The 22074-nt window shown below is 37.6% G+C and overlaps 1 protein-coding gene across 1 annotated transcript in view; it reads left to right on the top strand.

Annotated features, from left to right (window-relative positions):
- LRRC9 (leucine rich repeat containing 9) overlaps positions 1-22074 on the top strand; it is a 134696-nt gene that overhangs the window by 104590 nt on the left and 8032 nt on the right. Inside the window, exons 28-30 of the mRNA XM_030931688.1 lie at positions 1895-2112; positions 6010-6078; positions 18644-18784. Of these exons, the coding sequence (XP_030787548.1) occupies positions 1895-2112; positions 6010-6078; positions 18644-18784 (428 nt within the window). The remainder of the gene's footprint in view (positions 1-1894; positions 2113-6009; positions 6079-18643; positions 18785-22074) is intronic.

Below are 22074 nucleotides of genomic sequence, written 5' to 3'. Positions count from 1 at the left end.
ATGGCGTGAACCCGGGAGGCGGAGCTTGCAGTGAGCCAAGATCCGGCCACTGCCCTTCCAGCCTGGGCGACAGAGCAAGACTCCCTCTCAAAAAAAAGAGAAAGTTTTTCTAGCAATAGTACTGGACCACAAGTCAGGACTAGAGATACATTATTTTAGAATGATCACAATGGAAGTGAAAGGTGAAGTCATAAATTTATGTGCTTACTTAGGAAGTAAGCACACAGAAAGATGAGTGAAAGGCTGAAAAGAGCTTTGAAGACATTCTACCCCTTTCTCTGTATCCCTGTCAGCATTTATTATTGCCTTTTTGATAAAAGCCATTTTAAATGGAGTGAGATGATATCTCATTTGTATTTCCCTTATGATTAGTAATGCTGAGCGTTTTTCCATATACCCATTGACCATTTGTATTTCTTCTTTTGAGAAATGTCTATGCAGACCTTTTTCCTGTTGAGTTGTTTGGGCTCCTTATATATTCTGGTTATTAATCCCTTGTCAGATGGGTAGTTTATAAATACTTTCTCCCATTCTGTGAGCTATCTCTTCACTTTGTTGATGGTTTCCTTTGCTGTTCAGGAGCTTTTAGCTTGATGCAGTCCCATTTGTCCATTTTTGCTTTGGCTGCCTGTGCTTTTGACGTATTACACAAGAAATCTTTGCCAAGTCCATTTTGATTTGATTTTTGTATATGATAAGAGATAGGGGTGAATTTTCATTTCTTCTGCATAGGGATATCCAGTTTTCCCCACACCATTTATTGAAGAGACTGTCTTTTCCCCAATGTATATTCTTAGCACCTTTGTTAAAAAAGAGTTGACCGTAAATGTGTGGATTTATTTCTGGGTTCTCTATTCTGTTTCATTGGTCTATGTGTCTGTCTTTATGCCAGTTATTATGAGGACACTAGTCATATTAAATTAACGCTCATCCCAATGACCTCATTTTAACCTTAATTATCTTTTAAAGACCCTGTCTCCAAATACAGTCACATTTTGAGGTACTGGAGGTTAGGATTTTCACGTATGAATTTCAGGGGGACACAATTCAGCACATAATAATCAAGGAGAATGAATATTGAATGAAACGCAGTATAGCATACTAGAAAGATAATTAAGCTTAAAATGTAAAAGGTCTAAGTTAGGCCTGATATTGCCATTTTTATGTCTTTGAGAAAGCCATTTAATTTCTCTGACCCTCAACTTTCTGATTAGAAAAAAGAGATAAAATATTTTCCCTGTAGTATTTTGAGACTCTGATAGAAAATACTGTACATATAAAAACATTTTGTAAAGTGAAGAGTCTTCATATAAGTTATCATTAATATTTATATAGCTACTGATAGCTACAATAGAGAGAAATCATAGGTTATAAATAAGGGTTTAGAGTTTTGAAGAATTAAATGAACTTTGATGTGTTTAATATGGTTGCAGTGCAAAAATATGAGAAAGAACAGCATAATTAATGGTGTTCTTCTAACATAATACAACAAATCAGTCTATTTTAAGAAATAATGAAATATACTATTGTAATGTCTATTAGAGTAATAATATACTCAGGAAGCATATGTTTTGCAGCACTTTTCTGTATCTACTTTTGTCAATACCAACTATTTTAACAATTACTGAACAGACATATTAGATCATTTCAGTACATTGTGTACATCACGTCTTGATCTTTCAAATTCACAAATGAGAAATTTTAGCAAATATTATTTTATGATGATGCTACCTTCCTATAAATTACATTTCAATTTCTCTTTGGAAATAAGTTTCTTGAATCCTTTACTTCTTTTGAAAAATTATCTGATTAAAATATATTTATATATAAGTAGATACCCTTTAATTCAGAAAGTTTGGGCTCACTTGATATATCATGACTTCTTTCTTTTTAGGTAATGAAATCAGCCAAGTTGAAGGGCTTGACAACTTAGCAGTCCTTCAGGAATTGGTAGTGGATCATAACCGCATCCGATCATTTAATGACAGTGCTTTTGCCAAACCAAGTTCTTTATTGGCACTTCACTTGGAGGAAAACAGACTACGAGAACTGGGCAAATTACAATCTTTGGTAAAACTAGAGAAACTCTTCCTAGGATATAATAAAATCCAGGTAACATTATTTTTTTTTATGGGATTTACAAGCTTTAGTTTCTCTGAGTTCTGAACATAAAGCTTCCAAGCATATCAATGAAAATGTTGCTAATATGTTATTTATCATTTATATACCATCTATATTTCAAGGCATAGAAATAGTTTGTGATGCAGAAATATTCACCCTACTTCTAGACTTAAGAACTGGACAAAGCCACATGCACAAGCTCATTAACAAAGGTTACTTCTACATGTTCTAAGGCTCTTCTCATCAGTCCTCTCTGAGAGTTCTCATGTGTTCCTTGACTGCTCTTGGTCCAAGTTGTTTCTGAATCTTGATTCTGGACTTCCTTTGGCCCCTTAAACTTATCATATGTACTTGTTCTACCCGGCATTTGAATCAACTCCTGATAACGGACTTTGACTCGGCTTTAATGTTGTATCTCTCCCCACTCAAGGCTTCCTTAGATAGGATCCTGGCTTAGTTTTACCTGCTGAGAATTTAACCTGTTACTTTTAGGTCACCACCCCAACTGAACCGCTCAGACTCTCTCCTGAGATAGCATACAGATAAGAGTTGAAGACATAACCTTATACAGCCCTCACATTTCTCTCAGCATTTCTGTGGTGGTCTGTTAGCTCTCCTTTTACCAGCTTTTCTACTTCTGCCAATACCTCTAAGATAGCCTCAAAGACAGACTGAACTCTGGACTACCCGCCAAGGGCAGAGAGCAAGTCTATCTTGTCCACATTTGTATCAGTAGACAGCACAGTACCCAGTACATAATAGATCCTCCATAAACGTTTGTGGCTCTACTTGATATAGAGTTCAGGAAGCCTTTTCTGGGGGTGATTTTTTAAAAGCCCTGGACAAGGTTAGAAGGAAATCATGAGCCATGCCCCTTTCTACAAAGCAATTAGGGAATGTACATACAGATAAAAATAGTATACAACTAATTTATACAGATTCAAACATTCATCTGAGAAAAGCCTGCCAAAACTGGGGATGATTCTTCCTAAGATTTATCAAGAAGAAATCTAAATTAGGAAAACTGCCCTTCTATGGAGATCTTTCCAGTGATAGCAACTGAGCTAACAAAAAAGACTGTCAAATCAGACTTAACACTCATCAGAGATCTTACCTGGTATCGAGCTTTATAAATAATTTCGAGGACACACAGGGCCCAGGACATGCCTAGTGCCTTCTCAGGCCCTTCCTTCGCACATCACACACACCCCGAGCTTAGAATAAAATGTGAGGTCTTCAAGTGAGATTCCATGAGGTGATCTTATACAGTAGGGGAGTGTTTCATTTACGGACCATCTCCATTTTAAACTTGAAATTATGTGACATTTTACAAGGATCCATGCCTTATAATTCTATAGATTCTAGGTTTATTTATTATAGGCAGTCCTTAGCCAAGAAGATCTGCTAAGAGAATATTATAAATGAGGACCGCTAAGAGAATATCATAAATGAGGACCTTCTTCCTAGCAAGTATCATTGCTTTATTTGACAGGATGTCCAGTTACCAGATTAGACCTGGTAACCTGCTTTTCCACAAGAGTGTCCCTGCTCTCTACTCCTCTATCCCTCTTAAGCAAATGAATCGATAGAGATCAGCTGGTATAATAACTATACTTAGTCAAGCTTATTTATTATCAAAATCTAATATAGCTAAATGACAACTTATATATCATGAGAGATTCTACATATCATTGAATGAAGAAGTAAGCATTATTATTTAATGACCATCCCTTCTTTATTTTTATCCTTGAAATGGTATTTTCCATTGAATTTAGATAGATCATTTTGCCATTAAGCTTATTCTAACCATAAATATTATAGTACCTTAATGTGACCATACATTTAGATGGGGAAAAAATGAACTCAGAGGAATAGAAAGGTTATGTTGGAAATTCTGTTGAATTCTACTGAAAACATATTTTCTTCAAACTTCTGAACTCTCCTTTCAAATTTTATTTTTGAGAGAGATTCTGTCTCTGGATTCATACCAACATGGGCAGGGTGATACCAGCATTAATTTCAACAAAGGGACAATCAGATAATTTTGGGTTGATAAAAATTGATAGAAGGGAGAAAGCCTAGAAAAATTAACAAAGGAACAATATTTCAAGTGAAGGTATATGCAGTCCCTCATTGACCTACTTTAACATCCTTCAGAAGCTATATCCTTGATAAAATATAATATATACCCTTGATTCTGGTGTGATGCTTTTTACTTAGCCATCATGTCCAATAATATAGATTTAGCAAATTGTTGTCTGTAGTCTTGCTTCTAAAGAAAGAATCACAGAAACACAATTGAAAGATTCATTATTTAATTCACCTTTATAGTCCTGTTTGATCCCTGTGTCTAAATGATTCCCCTACCTGGCATCCAGCTACTCTGTCTACTTTTAAACATATAATTAATCACCTGAAGCTGAAAAGAACCCCAAGAATAGTCTATTGCTATTTCCTGTCCTCAGTGAAGGCCCCAATCCAGGCACAATTATTATTATGATTGCCTTAAGTACTTACGCTGACATTGTAACTACCATTGGTATCCTGGTTAATGCTTAACAACTGGCTCTCCAAGAGGAAAAAAATCCCTAATTTGTAACGTCTGCCAATTTCTATGGTATAATTTCTTCTGTCATAGCCAATTTCAGGCTAACACACCATCTCACAAAATTCCTAAAAATTTATCAGTTGACTTTTTGTGAGCCAGTAGCAGCACACTACTGTAAAATATAATGCTGCATATTAAAAATGGGAAGCCATCAGCCCTCTCCCCCCAATTATGGACATATTAGTTTCCCTGATGTCTCTTTAAAAGTTTATGCCATCATTATCTTCTACAAATTTAATAGTCTATTTCCCATATTAACATTTTCTGTGAAAACAGAAATTTTGATTAGGAATATTTCACTAGTGACTACTGTTATGTTTGGTTTAATTTGAGAAAATAATGTAAGACTTTTCGCATGTCCGTGATTACCGATCAGGCCTTGGTTCCACAGATAGAAACTGCCTGTGGGTAAAAATGCACAACATCTCTATAGATTTACAGATTTTTCAAAGCCCTCCTTTATGATACTTCCAAAATCAAAATAGTAAAGATCGGTCATTTTAAAAATCAAATTCACTTCCAAATGATCTAAAATAGGTCTAAATATTTTTACACATACTGGAAGAATTTGCTATATGTCCACTTACAATTCCACAAAGGAATACAGGCATGTCAATAACTTTGTTGTGTTACACGAACTAGCAACAACTTTAGGCTGAGCTTGTTGGCTAAAGTTTGTCAGAAATAGCATTTTAGAAACAATTTTGCAAAACCTAAATATATTTGCAAACTTTCACCAATGTTAAATGGAAGCTAATAAATAATGCTATGCAATAGAGAAGGCAAATTATTTAACATGAGAGACAGTTTTTCAGCTATATATATATTCCCAGCAAGTATATCAAGATGCAATCCACTCAATATCACACATTCCTTTATTGTTAAGGTTGTGTTTAGTTATGTACCTTTAAAACTTTTAGATTTGATTCACCTTTTCCATACTTCTTGGTCAATGTGCTGGAGGAATTAACCAAATATAATCTGAGTCCTAGAATAAATTATAATTCTGAGAAAAAATTTGGTCTTTTCTTACAAGTCTGCTATATATCCAATTTTCCATGTTAGACTGTTACCTTTGCCAGTCATGTATTTGAAATCTACAGTACACAGATCTGCCTTTATTCAAGAATACAGAAGACTGTCACTGTCACTCAAGCTCACTTCAGAGAATTCAATCATGAGCTAGCTGCAATCTAACACTTACATATAATTACTTCAAATGAGTCTACATTTGAAGATGTTGAGTCTAACCAAATAATAACTGATTAACTTTTGAATAGGATATCACAGAACTGGAAAAACTTGATGTTATCTCTACTCTCAGGGAGCTTACAGTGTATGGCAATCCAGTGAGTATGTTACCATTCTAATTTATTAGTTAATTTACCGGTAGTTTTATAAAATTTATTTTTATATGGTATTAGAAAGGGATTTAATTTTATGTTTCTGTATGCATAGCCAGTTATCCCAGCCCAAATGTATTGACTTCTTCCAACTGATTACAGTGCAAACTGTCACTGTCATGTATAAATAAGGTCTGTTTCAGGTTTCCACATTGTATTCCTTGGCCTATTTTTCTAACCCTGTGCCAATATTATGTAGTGTTAATTAATTAACGTTTTGTAGTAAGCCTTGATGTCTGGTAAAATAAGCACCTCTAATTCTTCCTCTTTCACCTCCTTCTCCTTCTCATTATTTCTTTCTTTCTTCACTGCCTTGGCTATTCTTGGCCCTTTACACTTTTCTATAAATTTTAGGAACCAACCCATCAAGTTACATGAGAATCTTGTTGATATTTTAATTGGAATGGCATTCAATTTATAAATTAATTTGGGGAGAAAGTTGCAACCTTTCCTGTTGGAATCTTTGAGGGGACCCAATAAGTAGCACCCTTGTTCACCTAATTTCTAAACAGATTCAGTAATATGACAATGGAGAGGCAAAAATATCAGCTTAGTTTAGTGAGAAATCAAAGGGGCACGTTATCAGATTTCAGAAATAGTCAGTCATGATCACCCAGATATAGAAAATACTACACCGAGCTTTTTCCGCATAAGAGGAGAGCTACTCTTGGAGAGCAGAAAACATTCTTCCAGAACACTCTTTTCCCAAGAAGGGAGTTAAATCACTCAACTTCCCCTAGTAGAGAGGAAGTGAAGGGTTTGAGAAAACCCAGGAGGGCCACATCATAGAGCTACTTCCACCAAGAAGAAAATAGCAATAAACAGTATCCCCTAATATTTATAGTATTCAGCCTTCACGTTCATTAACATAAATATCACTCCATTTATTTCATCTCTTTGAATAAATATTTGTAATTTTCTCCATAAAGATTTTAATCATCTTTGGTTAGATTTATTGTTGTTTTAATTGCTTTTTAAAATAGTGTCTTTTTTAAATTTTCCTAATTGTTTGTTGCTGGAGTGTATACATTCTGATTTTTGTATATTGCTTTTTATCTAGGACCCTTGCTGAACCCTCTTTTTAATTCTAATGGTTTGTAATGTTTTTTGGATATTCTCTATAGACTATTATCTGCAAATACGACTATCATTTCTTTCCAGTTCTCACATTTTTAATTTCCTTTGCTTCTCTTAGCATGCTATTTAGGACCTCTAGTACAGTGTTGAATTAGAAGTACCATTAGAAGTACTTATAGTAAGTTACTAACTTCAAAAGAATGCTTTAAAGTTGTCACTACTTAATATGATGTTTGCAGGAGGTTATGGGAAAATAACCTTTAACAGCTTAAGAAAATTCTAGTTCCAGTTTCCTGCCGGTTTTGTCTTGAATGGGCATTGCTTTTTCAGTAATTGGTAATATAGTTTTTCTCTTTAATCTGTTAATATGGTAAATTACAATAACAGACTAGTGTTAAACCATCTTGAAATTCCTGGGATGAATACTTCTTGGTCATGTTTTATATTTTATTGGATTCAATTTGCTAATATTTTATGTAGCATATCTGTATCCATGGAAATAAGTAAAATTATCCTATAATTTTATCTTCTTTTAGTATTCTTTTCAACTCTCTCAAAGTTTTACTTGCTTCATAAAATAATTTGGGAGCATTCCCTCTTTCTCCAGTCTATGGAGTTTTTATATGCAATGTCTCATATATTTCTGGAAGGATAATTAAACCTTATCTCTAGAACTCTCTGGGCTTAATATTTTTTGAGGTTATATTTTAAACTACTTAAATTCTTTAATGGCTATAAAGCTAGTCACGTTTGTATTTCTTAAAACAGTTATTCTGATAAGTTATATTATCTAGAAAATTGCCCTTTTTATGTAATTTTTTTTTTTTTTTTTTTTTGAGACAGAGTCTGTCTCTGTCACCCAAGATGGAGTGCAGTGGCATGATCTCAGCTTACTGCAGCCTCTGCCTCCCGGGTTCAAGCAATTCTCCTTCCTCAGTCTCTCAAGTAGCTGAGATTACAGACGCGTGCCTTCATGCCTGGCTAATTTTTTGTATTTTTAGTAGAGACAGAGTTTCACCATGTTGGCCAGGATGGCTTTAATCTCCTGACCTCATGATCTGCCTGCCTCTGCCTCCCAAAGTGCTGGGATTACAGGCGTGAGCCACCGTGCCTGGCCTGTAAAATTTTAATGTATTGCTCTCATAGTACTTTCATGAATTGCTTTTCATTTATTTTTAAAAATTTGTATTGATGTAAAATATACATATACAATTTACCATATTTACATTTTTAAATGTCCAGTTTAGTGTAAATAAATATATTTATATTCTTTATTATTCCTTTCATTCCCATCTCTCATCCCTGCTCCCCTTCCCAGACTCTGGTAACCACCAATCTTGTCTTTGTCTTCATTAGATCCACTTTTTTTAGCTCCCACATATGAGTGAAGGCATATGATATTTGTTTTTCTGTGCCTGGCTTATTCTACCTAACATAGTGGTTTCCAATTCCATCCATATTGCTGCAAATAACAGGATATCATTCTTTTTATGGCTAAATAATGTTCCATTGCGTAGATATACCATATTTTCTTTATCCATTCATCCACTGATGGGCACTTAGGTTGATTCCATATTTTGGCTATTATGAATAATGCTGCAATAAACATAGGAGTACAGGTATCTCTTTGATGTATCGATTTCCTTTCTTTTAGATACATACCCTTTTCTATTGTGAGTTTTTCAAGGAACCTCCATACTGTTTACCATAATGGTAATTTACATTCCCACCAACAGTGTACACAGGTTCCCCTTTCTCCACATCCTTACCAGCATCTGTTATTGCCTGAAGTTTTGATGTCAGCCATTTTAACTGGGGTAAAATGATACCACATTGTGGTTTGGTTTGTATTTCTCTGATTATTAGTGACTTTGAGCATTTTTTTTTTTGTAAACCTGTTGGCCATTTGTATGTCTTCTTTTGAGAAATGTCTGTTCAGATCTTTTGCCAGTTTTAAAATTTAATTATTTATTTATTTTTGGCTGTTAGGTTGTTTGCGCTCTTATGTGTTCTGGTCATTAATCCCTTGTCAGATGGATTGACTGCAAATATTTTCTCCCATTCTGTGGGCTGTAGCTTTACTTCGTTGATTTTGCACATTCAGTATGATATTGGCTGTGGGTCTGTCATAAATAACTTATTATTTTGAGATATGTTCCATCAAAACCTGGTTTACTCAGTTTTTAGCATGAAGTGGTTTTGAATTATGTCGAAGGCCTTTTCTGCTTCTATTGAGATAATCATGTGGTTTTTGTCACTGGTTCTGTTTATGTGATGGATTATGTTTATTGATTTGCATATGTTGAACCAGCCTTGCATCCCAGGGATGAAGCCGACTTGATCATGATGGATAAGCCTTTTGATGTGCTGCTGGATTTGGTTTGCCAGCATTTTATTGAGGATTTTTGCATCAACAGTCATCAGAGATATTGGCCTGAAGTTTTCATTTTGTTGTATCTCTGCCAGATTTTGGTATCAGGATGATGGTGGCCTCATAAAATGAGTTAGGGAGGAGACCCTCCTTTTCTATTTTTTGGAATAATTTCAGTAGAAATGGTACCAGTTGTTCTTTGTACCTCTGGAATTAAGCTGTAAATTTGTCTGCTCCTGGACTTTTTTTGGTTGTTAGGCTATTAATTACTGTCTCAATTTCAGGACTCATTATTGGCCTATTCAGGGATTCAATTTCTTCCTGGTTCAGTCTTGGGAGGGTGTACATATCTGGGAATTTATCCATTTCTTCTAGTTTTTCTAGTTCATGTGCACAGAGATGTTTATAGTATTCTCTGATGGTTGTTTGTATTTTAGTGGGGTCAGTGGTGATATTCCCCTTATAATTTCAAATTGTGTTTATTTGATTCTTCTGTCTTTTCTTCTTTACTAGTCTAGTTAGCAGTCTATTTTATTAATTTTTTCAAAAGAATACCACCTGCATTTCTTGATTTTTTAAAGGGATTTTCATGTCTCTTTCCTCCTTCAGTTCTGCTCTGATCTCAGTTATTTATTGTCTTCTGCTAGCTTTGGGGTCTGTTTGCTCTTGGTTTCTAGTTCTTTTGGTTGTGAGGTTAGGTTGTTAACTTGAGATCTTTCTAACTTTTCGATGTGGGCATTTAGTGCTATAAATTCCCCTCTTAACACTGCTTTATCTGCCCCCAGAGATTCTGATACATTGTCTTTTTGTTCTCATTAGTTTCAAATAACTTCTTGATTTCTGCCTTAATTTTATTATTTACCCAGCAGTCATTCAGGAGCAAGTTGCTCAATTTCCATGTAGTTGTGTGGTTTTGAGTGAATTTCTTAATCTTAAATTCTAATTTGATTGTATTGTGATTTGAGAGACTGTTATTATTTCAGTCCTTTTGCATTTGCTGAGGAGTGTTTGACTTCCAATTATGTGATTAATTTTTGAGTAAGTGCCATGAGGCAATGAGAATGTATATTTTGTTGTTGGGGGCTGGAGAGTTCTGTAGATATCTATCAGATCCACTTGATCCAGAGCTGAGTTCAGGTTCTGAATATCTTTTTTAATTTTCTGTCTCAGTGATCTGTCTAAAACTGTCAGTAGAGTGTTAAAATCTCCCACTATTATTGTGTGGGAGTCTAAGTTTCTTTATAGGTCTCTAAGAACTGCTATGAATCTGGGTGCTCCTGTATTGTATGACTATATATTTAGGACAGTTAGCTCTTCTTGTTGAATTGAACCCTTTACCATTATGTAATGCTCTTCTTTGTCGTTTTTTTATCTTTGTTCTTTTAAAGTCTGTTTTGTCAGAAGCTAGGATTGTGACACCTGCTTTTTTCTGTTTTCCATCTGCTTGGTAAATTATCCTTCATCCTTTGTTTTGAGCCTATGTGTGTCTTTGCATGTGAGATGGATCTCTTAAAGACAGCATACAGATGGGTCTTGGTTCTTTATCCAGCTTGCTATTCTGTGTCTTTTAATTGGGACATCTAGACCATTTATGTCTAAGGTTAGTATTGTTATGTGTGAATTTGATTCTGTCTTCATGATGCTGGTTGGTTATTTTGCAGACTTGTTTATGTGGTTACTTCATAGTGCCACTGGTCTGTGTACTTCAGTGTGTTTTTGGAGTAGCTGATAATGGTTTTTCCTTTCCATATTTAGTGCTTTCTTCAGGAGCTCTTGCAAGGCAGGCCTGGTGGTGACAATTCCCTCTGCATTTGCTTGTCTGCAAAGGATCTCATTTCTCCTTCGCTTGTGAAACTTAGTTTGGCCAGATATGAAATTCTAGGTTGGAAATTATTTTATTTAACAATGTTGAAGATTGGCCCCCAATCTCTTCTGGTCTGTAGGATTTCTGTTGAAAGGTATGCTGTTTTGTAGTACCTTGTCTTTTTCTCTGGCTGCTCTTAACATTTTTTCTTTCATTTTGACCTTGGAGAATCTGATGATTATGTGTCTTGGGGTTGATCTTTTCATGGAGTATCTTACTGGGGTTCTCTGAATTTCCTAAATTTGAATGTTAGCCTGTCTTGCTAGGTTGGGGAAGTTCTCCTAGATAATATCCTGAAGTATATTTTCTAACTTGGTTCCAGTCTCCCCATCTCTTTCAGATACCCCAGTCAGTCATAGATTCAATTTTTTTACATAATCCCATATTTCTGGGAGGTTTTGTTCATGCCTTTTTATTCTTTTCTCTCTAATCTTTTCTGTCATTTTATTTTATTTTATTTTATTCGAGACAGAGTCTCACTCTGTCACCTAGGCTGGAGTGCAGCGGCACAATCTTGGCTCACTGCAACCTCCACCTCCTGGGTTCAAGCAATTCTCCTGCCTCAGCCTCCTGAGTAGCTGGGATTACAGGCAAAACCACCATGCCCAGCTAATTTTTGTATTTTTAGTAGAGACAGGTTTCACCATGTTGGCCAGGCTGGTCTCAAACTCCTGACCTCAGGTGATCCACCCTCCTTGGCCTCCCAAAGTGCTGAGATTACAGGCATGAGCCACCATGCCTGGCCCTGTCTTATTTCAGAAAGATAGTTCTCAAGCTCTGAGATCCTTTCACTGCCTGGTCTATTCTGCTATTGATACTTGTGATTGCATTGTAAAGTTCTCATGTTGTGTTTTTCAGCTCTATCAGGTTAGTTATGTTTCTCTCTAAACTGACTACTCTGATTATCAGCTCCTGTATTGTTTTATTATGTTTCTTAGCTTCTTTGCATTGGGTTACAACATGCTCCTTTAGCTCAGCAAAGTTCATTATTACCTTCTGAAGCCTACTTCTATCAATTCAGCCATCTCAGCCTCTACCCAGTTCTGTGCCGTTGCTGGTTATTTGGTGTTGTGATCATTTGTAGGAGAAGAGGCACTCTGGCTTTTTGTGTTTTCAATGTTTTTGCGTTGATTTTTTTCACTTTTTTAGGGGCTTATCTACCTTCGATCTTTGAGACTGCTGACCTTTGAGTGGGGCTTTTGTGGGGTCATTTTTGTTGATGTTATTGTCTGTTTGTTCTTAACAATCAGGCCACTAATTATTAGGAACCATAGGGCTGCTACAGTTTGCTGGGGGTCCACTCCAGACCCTAATTGCCTCCATTTTTCCCATACCTGGTGGTATATCCAGTGAAGGCTGCAAAACAGCAAAGATGGCAGCCTGCTCCTTCCTCTGTAAGCTCCATCCCAGGGTGGTACTGACCTGTTGCCGGCCCAAACGCACCTATAGGAGGTGTCTGGAGAACCCTGTTGGGACGTCTCATCCAGTCAGGAGGAACAGGATCAGGGACACACTTACAGGAATAGTCTGGCTGCTTTTGGTACAGCCAGTGTGCTGCATTGGTGAGACTCTCTTCCTCCTGGACTCTCCAGAGCCAGCAGGCTGGAAAAGCTGAGTCAACCAAACAACAGAGACACTGGCTGCCTCTCTCCACAGGAGCTCCATCCCAAGGAGAGATCAGGGTTCAGTGCTTATATGTAATAAGCCTGGCTGGAGTGACTCAAGGCCCCCCACAAGGGGGCCCCACCCAGTGAGGAAGAATGGATCAGGGTGCCCCTTAAAGAAGTAGTCTGAGCATCATCTTGCAAAGCAGGTGTGTTGCAGTTGGGGGGAACCCTCCTCGTCCAGACCACCTGGACTTTCCAGAGATGGCAGGCTGGAACGCTGAGTTGACCAAACCACAAAAATGGCCGCCACCCCTTCCCAAGCTGCCTCTGGTTTCAGGCAGACTCACCCTTCCCCCAGGAACTGCCTCTGGTTTCAGGCAGACTCAGCCTATTGCCCTTGGCTGGCTGGAATTCTAAGCCAGTGGGTCTTAACTTACGAGGTGCCACGAAACTGAGGCCTGCAGACTGACACTGCTTGGCTCCCTGGATTCAGCCCCCTTCCTAGGGGAATGTACAGACAAATCTGCTGCCTTGCCAGAATCCCGACTCTGGAGTATATAAAACTCCTGGGTCTCTGTGCCTGAGTAGCTACTCTGCCAAGACTCCACACTGCTCTGTGTATCAGACCCAAAGCCCTGGAGACATGGGTTCACAAGGGGATCTCCCCATCTGTGGGTTGCAAAGATCCATGGAAGAAGCATGGTTTCCTGGGCATGATGGCACACTCACTGCTTCCCTTGGCTGGGGATGGGGGTTCATTTGGCTCTGTGCCACTCCCATGTAGGCTGTCACCCCACCCTGCTTTTCTTTGTTCTCCATGGATTCAGTTGATTGCCTAGTCAGTCCCAGTGTGAGAACCTGGATATTTCAGTTGAAGGTGCTGAGTTCACTCACTGCTTTCACTCTTCTCTGTGAGTGCTGCAGACTGCACCTGCTTCTCATCAGCCATCTTGGCCCACATTCAGGTCTTTTTTCTATATCCTTTCCACGACTGTATGCCTTTTAATTGGAACACTGAGATCATTTACATTCAGTGTTATTATTCATATTAAGAACTTACTACTGCCATTCTGTTGCTTGCTTTCATTGTTTTGTAACTCCTTCCTTTTTTACTGTCTTCCTTTGTGGATAAGTGATTTTCTTCCTTTTTAGTTAAGTGTTTTAATTTGTTGCTTTTATTTTTAATGAATCTGTTACAGGTTTTTGCATTGTGGTTACCATAAGCTTAAAAAAATTATACATATAACAAGTTATTTTAAAGAGATGACAACTTATCTGAGAAGATAAATAATAGGAAAGACCAGGTGTGGTGGCTCACACCTGTAATCCCAGAACTTTGGGAGGATGAGGCAGGTGCATCTCCTGACATCGGGAGTTCAAGACCATTCTGACCCAACATGAAGAAACCCTGTCTCTACTAAAAATACAAAATTAGCCAGGCATAGTGGCACATGCCTGTAATCCCAGCTACTTGGGAGGCTAAGGCAGAAGAATCACTTGAACCTTGGAGGCAGAGGTTGCAGTGAGTTGAGATCATGCCATTGTACTCCAGCCTTGGCAACAAGGGCGAAACTCTGTCTCAAAAAACAAAAGCAAAAACAAAACAAACAAACAAAAAACCTAGAAAAAAAAACAAAGAACAGAAACAAAGGAAAAAAACACACAAAAATTCTACACAACTCTATTCTCTGGCCCCCTAAATTTTAACTTTCTTTCAATTTACATGTTTTCATTTTGGGAGTTTTGTTTTTTGGTTTTTGTTTTTTGTTTTTTTTTTGAGATGGAGTCTGGTTCTGTCACCCAGGCTGGAGTGCAGTGGTGCGATCTTGGCTTACTGCAACTTCCACCTCCCAGGTTCAAACAATTCTCCTGCCTCAGCCTCCTGAGTATCTAGATTTGGTCTTTTGAGGCAATTTTCTATATCTCGTACATGGTCTTCATTCCTTTTCATTCCTTCCCGCCCCCCCCCCCCCGCCCCCCCGGCCCCACCCCTGTAAATTTTCAAATAGCAAGTCTTTAAACTCATTGATTCTTTCCTCTGCTTGGTTATTCTGATGTTGAGAGCCTCTAAAGAGGTTTTCAGTTCAGCAAATTTATTTCTTAGTTCTAAGATTTCTATTTGATATTTTTTATTATTTCAATTCCTTTGTTAAATTTTTCTGATAAATTTCTAAATTGCTTTTCTGAGTTATCTTGGAGACTACTGAATTTTCTTAAAATTACTATTTTGAATTATTGGTCAGAAGCTCACAAATCACCATCTCTTTAGGGTCAGTCACTGGATTTTTGCTTTATCCTTTTGGGGAGGTCATGGGTCCCTGTCTACTATTGTTTCTTGTGAGTATACATCTAAGTCTTTGCATTGAAATATTAGTTATTTATTCCAGTTTTCTCTGTCCAGCTTGTTTTGCTTTTTATTAAATATATTTGTTTAGCAAATCTTCACTGTTAGGTTGCTGCCTGCCTTTTGGTTCTGGCTGGGGTGGCACCTTAAGGCCAAGTTCACCTCAGCTCTAGTAACTGGTCAGAGCACTGCCTATCTCAAATGAGGGGCATCCCAAAGGGATTATCCTGACAGTGTGGGAAGGCTTATTAGGAGCTTGTGACCAGGGGACCAGGGGAATATACCTCCCGCAGCCACTTTTATTTGGCATCTACTTTAGCCAAGTTACAGAGCAGAGTTTCTGGGCTGGGGTTGGTAGTCTCGCCTCCCGTTTGTCTCTGCCTATTCTCAGAGATATTTCTCCCTTCAGGCAGTCATGATGCTACCCACAAGTTAACACAATGACAGGTCTCCTGCTAGGGAGCCCAAGAAGATGGAGAAGCTGACTGATCACCTCCATTTTACTTTTTCCAGGGTATAAACCATGAGTTAAGGGCAGATTTTCTACGCAGTTGGTGTCTGGCAGGATTCCGCAGAGGGGTAGGGGGGCAAGAGGCATCATGTATGTGGAAGGCTGGTTCTCCTGCCATCTACTAAGAGTTTTTCCACTTCTCTGTGGCCCGGGGAACTGTCTTATCCTCATTCTTGAGCTCTGGGTTGTTGCTGGTGAAGATCTCAGCACTGTATATTTGTTTTCTGTTTTTTATTGGGGGTGAGAAGCCAGCTTGCCTCTTTGCTACCATTTTGGAACCAAAATCCTCTTGTGAATTTTTTAAATGTTCATCATGTTCATGTTTTTGTCACCTTTTTAATACCTAAAATTGTCCATTTTTCTTTCTCTTTTTTATTGTTGATGAATCCTGCTACAGGCTTGTCTATTGTAATAGTTTATTTAAAGAGCCATATTTTGGCTTCATCAAGCGTGTTATTATTTTGTTTTCTATTTCATTAATTTCCACTCTTTATTATTACCTTCTTTTAGTTTATTTGAGTTTGCTTTCCAAAAAAATTATTTTTGGGGGGATGGCGAGACAGGAGGATCTCTTGAGGGCAGGAGTTTGAGACCAGCCTAGACAACATAGCGAGATTTGTCTCCACAGAAAATTTCAAAATTAGCCAGGTGTGGTGGTGTGCAGCTGTAGATCTAGTTACTTGGGAGGCTGAGGTGGGAGAATCACTGTAGTCCAGAAATTCGAGGTTACAGTGAACTGTGACTGTATCACTACACTTCAGTCTGAGCAACAGGATGAGACCCTATCTCTTTAAAAGAAAGAAAGAAAGAAAATGAAAGGGAGGGAGGCAGGGAGGGAAAGAAGGAAGGAAGGAAGGAAGGAAGGAAGGAAGGAAGGAAGGAAGGAAGGAAGGAAGGAAGGAAGGAAGGAAGGAAGGAAGGAAGGAAGGAAGGAAGTCTTAAGTAGGATAGCTAGCTCATTAATTTTCAGTTTCTTTTCAGAATCAGTCAATACATTTTAGGTTATAAACTGCTGCTTTAGCAACATCCTAAAAGTTTTGATATGTAATATTTTACTGCTTTTTATTTCTTAAAATCTACTTCCCAAAGCATTTCTTCGTTAACTCATGAGTTATTGAGGGAGACGTGAGTGTCTATATTAATTTCAAATCTATAGAGAATTTCTAGTTATCATTGTCATTTATTTCTAATGTTATCATAATTTAGTCAGAGAAAACAATCAGAGGAAAACATAAATTTCTTGGTATTTATGAATTCTGCTTTGTGGTCTAGAATGCAATCAAGTTTTTTTTTTTTTACTCGATTTTATGTATTAGCGATCTTCTCCATTACTGTATATATAATCTACTATATTCTTTTTTTAAGATAGTTTGTTCATACTTTCTGGATAGTTTCTTTCTTATTCTGTTTCTTTTTGTTTGTTGCATACTATCTGTGTCAGCAATCCCCAAGATCACCTGCATGTTCACATATTTGCTAGGAGGATTCATGGGACTCAACATATAATTGTACTCATGGCTAAGACTTATTACAGTGACATAACAAGGATACACAGCTAGATGATAAGGGAAGGAGACACAGGGAGATTCTGGAGGAATCCATGGACAGGCTTTCTTATGCTCCTTCTCTTCCACAAGGAGTCACACAGAGCACACTCTTCACACAGCGAGAAAAATGCTGCAACTTGTATGTTATGTTTTTGCCCAAGGCAGTCCATTAGAGACTCAGCATTCAATGATTTTGTTGGGGGATGGTTACACAGGCACCCTCTTCCTATCATGTACCAAAATTCCAGACCCCAGAAGGAAATGAGGTAGAGCATAAATCATATTGTTCGTATTAGTAGTCCAGGCACAGTAAACTCCCCTTATCAATTAAGGAATGGTGGGAACACTCACAAAACACCAAATACCTAACACCAGCAACAGCTATCCTTGCAAGCAGACCCTTCTGAAGTTAACAACCTCAAGCCAACTTTGTTAAATCCCTCTCAAATTTTTAGAGTAGGTTGATACTATGAGATGGATCATATAGTTCAGCAGGTGTGTTGAATTAATTAGATAGTGCCTGTGGGAAAATATAAGTTTCAAAATAGTTACTTTTAAGTGAACTTCCCTAATGTAATCCTATTCATGAGTTTGGATTGCCTGTAGTTAGTGAACAATACTGTTACTTTAAAAGGAGGCTGAACCTCTAAATGGTAGTCATAACTTAAAAAAGAATTCTTTATTTGACATAATAGGAAATTGAGTAATTTTTCAAAAAGGTAGCTCATTGGCCGGGCGCGGTGGCTCAAGCCTGTAATCCCAGCATTTTGGGAGGCCGAGACGGGCGGATCACGAGGTCAGGAGATCGAGACCATCCTGGCTAACACGGTGAAACCCCGTCTCTACTAAAAATACAAAAAAAAACTAGCCGGGCGAGGTGGCGGGCGCCTGTAGTCCCAGCTACTCGGGAGGCTGAGGCAGGAGAATGGCGTAAACCCGGGAGGCGGAGCTTGCAGTGAGCTGAGATCCGGCCACTGCACTCCAGTCCGGGCGACAGAGCGAGACTCTGCCTCAAAAAAAAAAAAAAAAAAAAAAAAAAAAAAGGTAGCTCATTATCTGTAGCATCTATTACTATAAGTTAGCTATTATTTGTCCTCTTTGTTGCCTATGCTAAATTTTCTTCTCTATACAGGTTAATCTTTGAAGTAAAAGTTTTGTGGGAATAAATTGTTATGTTTAACTTTATTCAGATTTGTAGAAAAATGCTACATCGCCACATGCTCATATTTCGACTGCCTAACTTACAGATGTTAGATGGAAGTCCTGTGAATTCAGATGATAGGGCAAAAGCTGAATTTCACCTCGCTGAACTACAAGCAAAGAAAAATTCGGTAATAATTATATTATTTACAGTTTTCCTTCTGAAGCACATTAATTATTAGTAAATGAAAATTTTATTATATCTTTTGATTTAAATGTTTAAACCTATGGTGTTTTTGATGAGGATGATCTTAGTATCTATTTAGTGATTACTATCAAAGGCAGCTTGATTTGGTGAATAGAGCATGCGTGCACACACACACATACACACACATACATATGTAAGTCAGGGAACATCCTTTTCTTAATAGCATACTTCATACTCTGACATAAGGGAAGTTATTTAATATTTGTATGCTCAATATGTCAGATGATGCTAGAACATAGGAAACTATAACATATCACTTTCATAAATAGAAACTAACAATAAAACTATTTCCATTTAGGCACACAGAAAGGGAAGGAAGGAATTCTGAACTCAACTCTCTGGATTGTGTAGTTTATATAAGAAAGGAGATGTGTCCCTCTATCTGTGTGTTTTGTCAGGATAATTGGGCTTTTTACTCAGGAGCCCTAAAATGTATCTCATCATGGTAGGAAAGAGATTAAAAGAGAGAAGAAATAATAAAAGCATGTCATTTTAAAATTCTGTCTTTGACCACCTAGTTTCTTCATGACCATCTTCTAAAGACTAAATTTAACACAGAAAATCTATGGTTTTTGAACAGAGAGGTCGCATTGTTAGAATGCTGTGGTTTGAGAAAAAAAGAGGCTGGAAGGGGAAGGGAAACCAGCTAAGAGATTTTGAAAATAATCCAAGAGAGATGTTATGAAGACCTGGACCACGGTAGAGAATATAAATGAATCTCTGATGTAAGTGAAAACCAGAAACCAAGCACATTAGAGTCCATGAACAGAGGTGACTTTAAAAACATTATACTGAACAGGAAAGAGATAGGACTACCATACATGCTCTAATGGACTTTCACTGAACTCACCAGATTAATTCCAGTGACACTCCCAATTCCAGAACACACTCAACTTTTGATACTTGTAGGCTCCTCTCTAGTCCACTTCTGCCTTCAGCAGTACATTCATATACTTACCAAGAGCTAACTGTATGTCAGTTCTTTTTATTTTAAACAAATACAGGAACTCTAAGTGCAAATTTTAAATTATTATTTCTATTTGTCTATGAAAACCAAATGGAATATTTTGGAAAGTCGGGATAAAGGGCACTCTCTCTCTCCTCACCCCTTCCAACACCCTCCCCCATAGGATCAAATTAGATGTGGGAGAAAAAAACAAAACATGAAGAAAATGATAAAAATGCAGGGAAAACATGTAAGGAAATTATTTTTAAAAGCTAGACAAATTCAAAGTTCGGATCTTTTCCACATGCCTTTAAATTCTCACTACTTTAAAGAAACCAAAACTGGAAATTGTAGACAAAATAAGATTATGATGTCTCCAAAAACAATCAAATAAAAAATACCAATCCAGGGACTTGCCTACAGAAAAAGCCTTGGTCCTTCATCAAAAGATTGATGAATGCATGTACTTTTACATATATTTTTAAGATGAATATCAATTAGACAATGATTCCTCTACTTTTTTTTTTTCTTAGACGAAGTCTCGCTCTGTTGCCCAGGCTGGAGTGCAGTGGCATGATCTTGGCTCACTATAACCTCTGCCTCCCGAGTTCAATTGATTCTCCTGCCTCAGCCTCCCGAGTAGCTGGGACTACAGGCATGTGCCACCATACCAGGCTAATTTTTGTATTTTTAGTAGAGATAAGGTTTCGCCATGCTGGCCAGGCTGGTTGCAAACTCCCGACCTTGGGCGATCCACCCACCTCGACCTCCCAAAGTGCTGGGACTACAGGCTTGAGCCACTGCACCCGGCCCTCTTACTTTTTTATTAACTCTTTTAAAATTAATCTTGACATTTTTTGATTAACCAAAGGGCTTCTATTATAGGTCAAAGTGGCTACAGAGACTTGTGTGACTTAAAAAGTTGTACAATGTTTCAAAAAGATTATTTAGTTTAGGCAAAGGAAATTGATTCATGTATGGACTATATCTACAAATTTTTTTCTAAAAACTATGGTTTCCAAAAAGAAATTTAGCCATTGATCTATATGATGTAACAAAAAAAGTGCATCATTTAATGCCATCTACTCAAATCCTTGTCATAGGCCCCAGTCTTTCAAAAGAGAGCAAATGGTCAAATAAAATTTAGTTCAGTGATTTAAGATGATTTCTTTCCTTTTCCCTTTTTTATATTCCTGAAGCAGGTCACTTCTTGAAAAATGTATGCCAGCTGTATTAGTTTCATATTGCTGCTACAACAAATTACCACAAATTTAGTGGCTTAAAATAACATACTATCTTACAGTTTTGAAGGTCAGGAGTCTGAAAACCGGTATTAAAGGACTAAAATTAAAAATACTTGCAGGGGCCAGGCTTGGCGACTCATGCCTATAATCCCACCACTCTGGGAAGCTGAGGCAGGTGGATCACTTGAGCCCATGAGTTCGAGTGCAGCCTGGGCAACATGGCAAAACCCTGTCTCTACCAAAAAAAAAAGAAGAATTAGCCAGGTATGATGGCACATGCCTGTAGTCCCAGCTACTCAGGAGGCTAAGGTGGGAGAATTTCTTGAGCCTGGGAGGTGATGGTTGCAGTGAGCCAAGATCGTGCCAATGCACTCCAGCCTGGGTAAAAAAGCGAGACCCTGTCTTGGAAAAAAAAAAAAAAAGTATTGGCAGGGCTGCATTTTTTCTGGAAGCCCTAGGAGAGAATTTACTGTTTGCCATTACCAGCTTCTAGAGGCCATCCGCATTCTTTGGCTCATGGCTGTCATCCAGCAATGCCATCACTTAGACCTCTGCTTTCATGGTCACTTCCCCTTCTCTCTGACCTTCTGCCTCCTTCTACCTCGATAATCCAGGATAATTTCCCCATCTCAAAACCCTTAATCACACCTGCAAAGTACTTTGCCATGTAAGGCAAGGTATTCACAGGTTTTGGGAATTAGGATGTAGATATCTTTGGGGGAGGGGCATTATTCTTCCTGCCATACCACTTATGTGAGGGCTCCAGTGAAAGACCTATGAAATTATCATATAAAAATTCATAAATTCTGTTTTAAAGTAATGCAGGCTAAATTGAAAAGACATAAAGTAACCACTTAGAACTTTGAAGATCCCAGTTTTCATGTAAAATTCTTTAAACGTTGGTTGAATTTAGCATTTAATTTGGCATAACTCAAAATTCAACCAATAATGAATACTTTACTAAGGGGTTTGTTTGTTGGCTATTCTTTTCTATTTATCATATAGTGAACTCAGATTTTCCCC

The sequence above is a fragment of the Rhinopithecus roxellana genome, chromosome 5 (assembly GCF_007565055.1).
Source record: "Rhinopithecus roxellana isolate Shanxi Qingling chromosome 5, ASM756505v1, whole genome shotgun sequence".
In the NCBI taxonomy this organism is placed as follows: domain Eukaryota; kingdom Metazoa; phylum Chordata; class Mammalia; order Primates; family Cercopithecidae; genus Rhinopithecus; species Rhinopithecus roxellana.
This window is presented reverse-complemented; position numbering and strand designations above follow the sequence as displayed.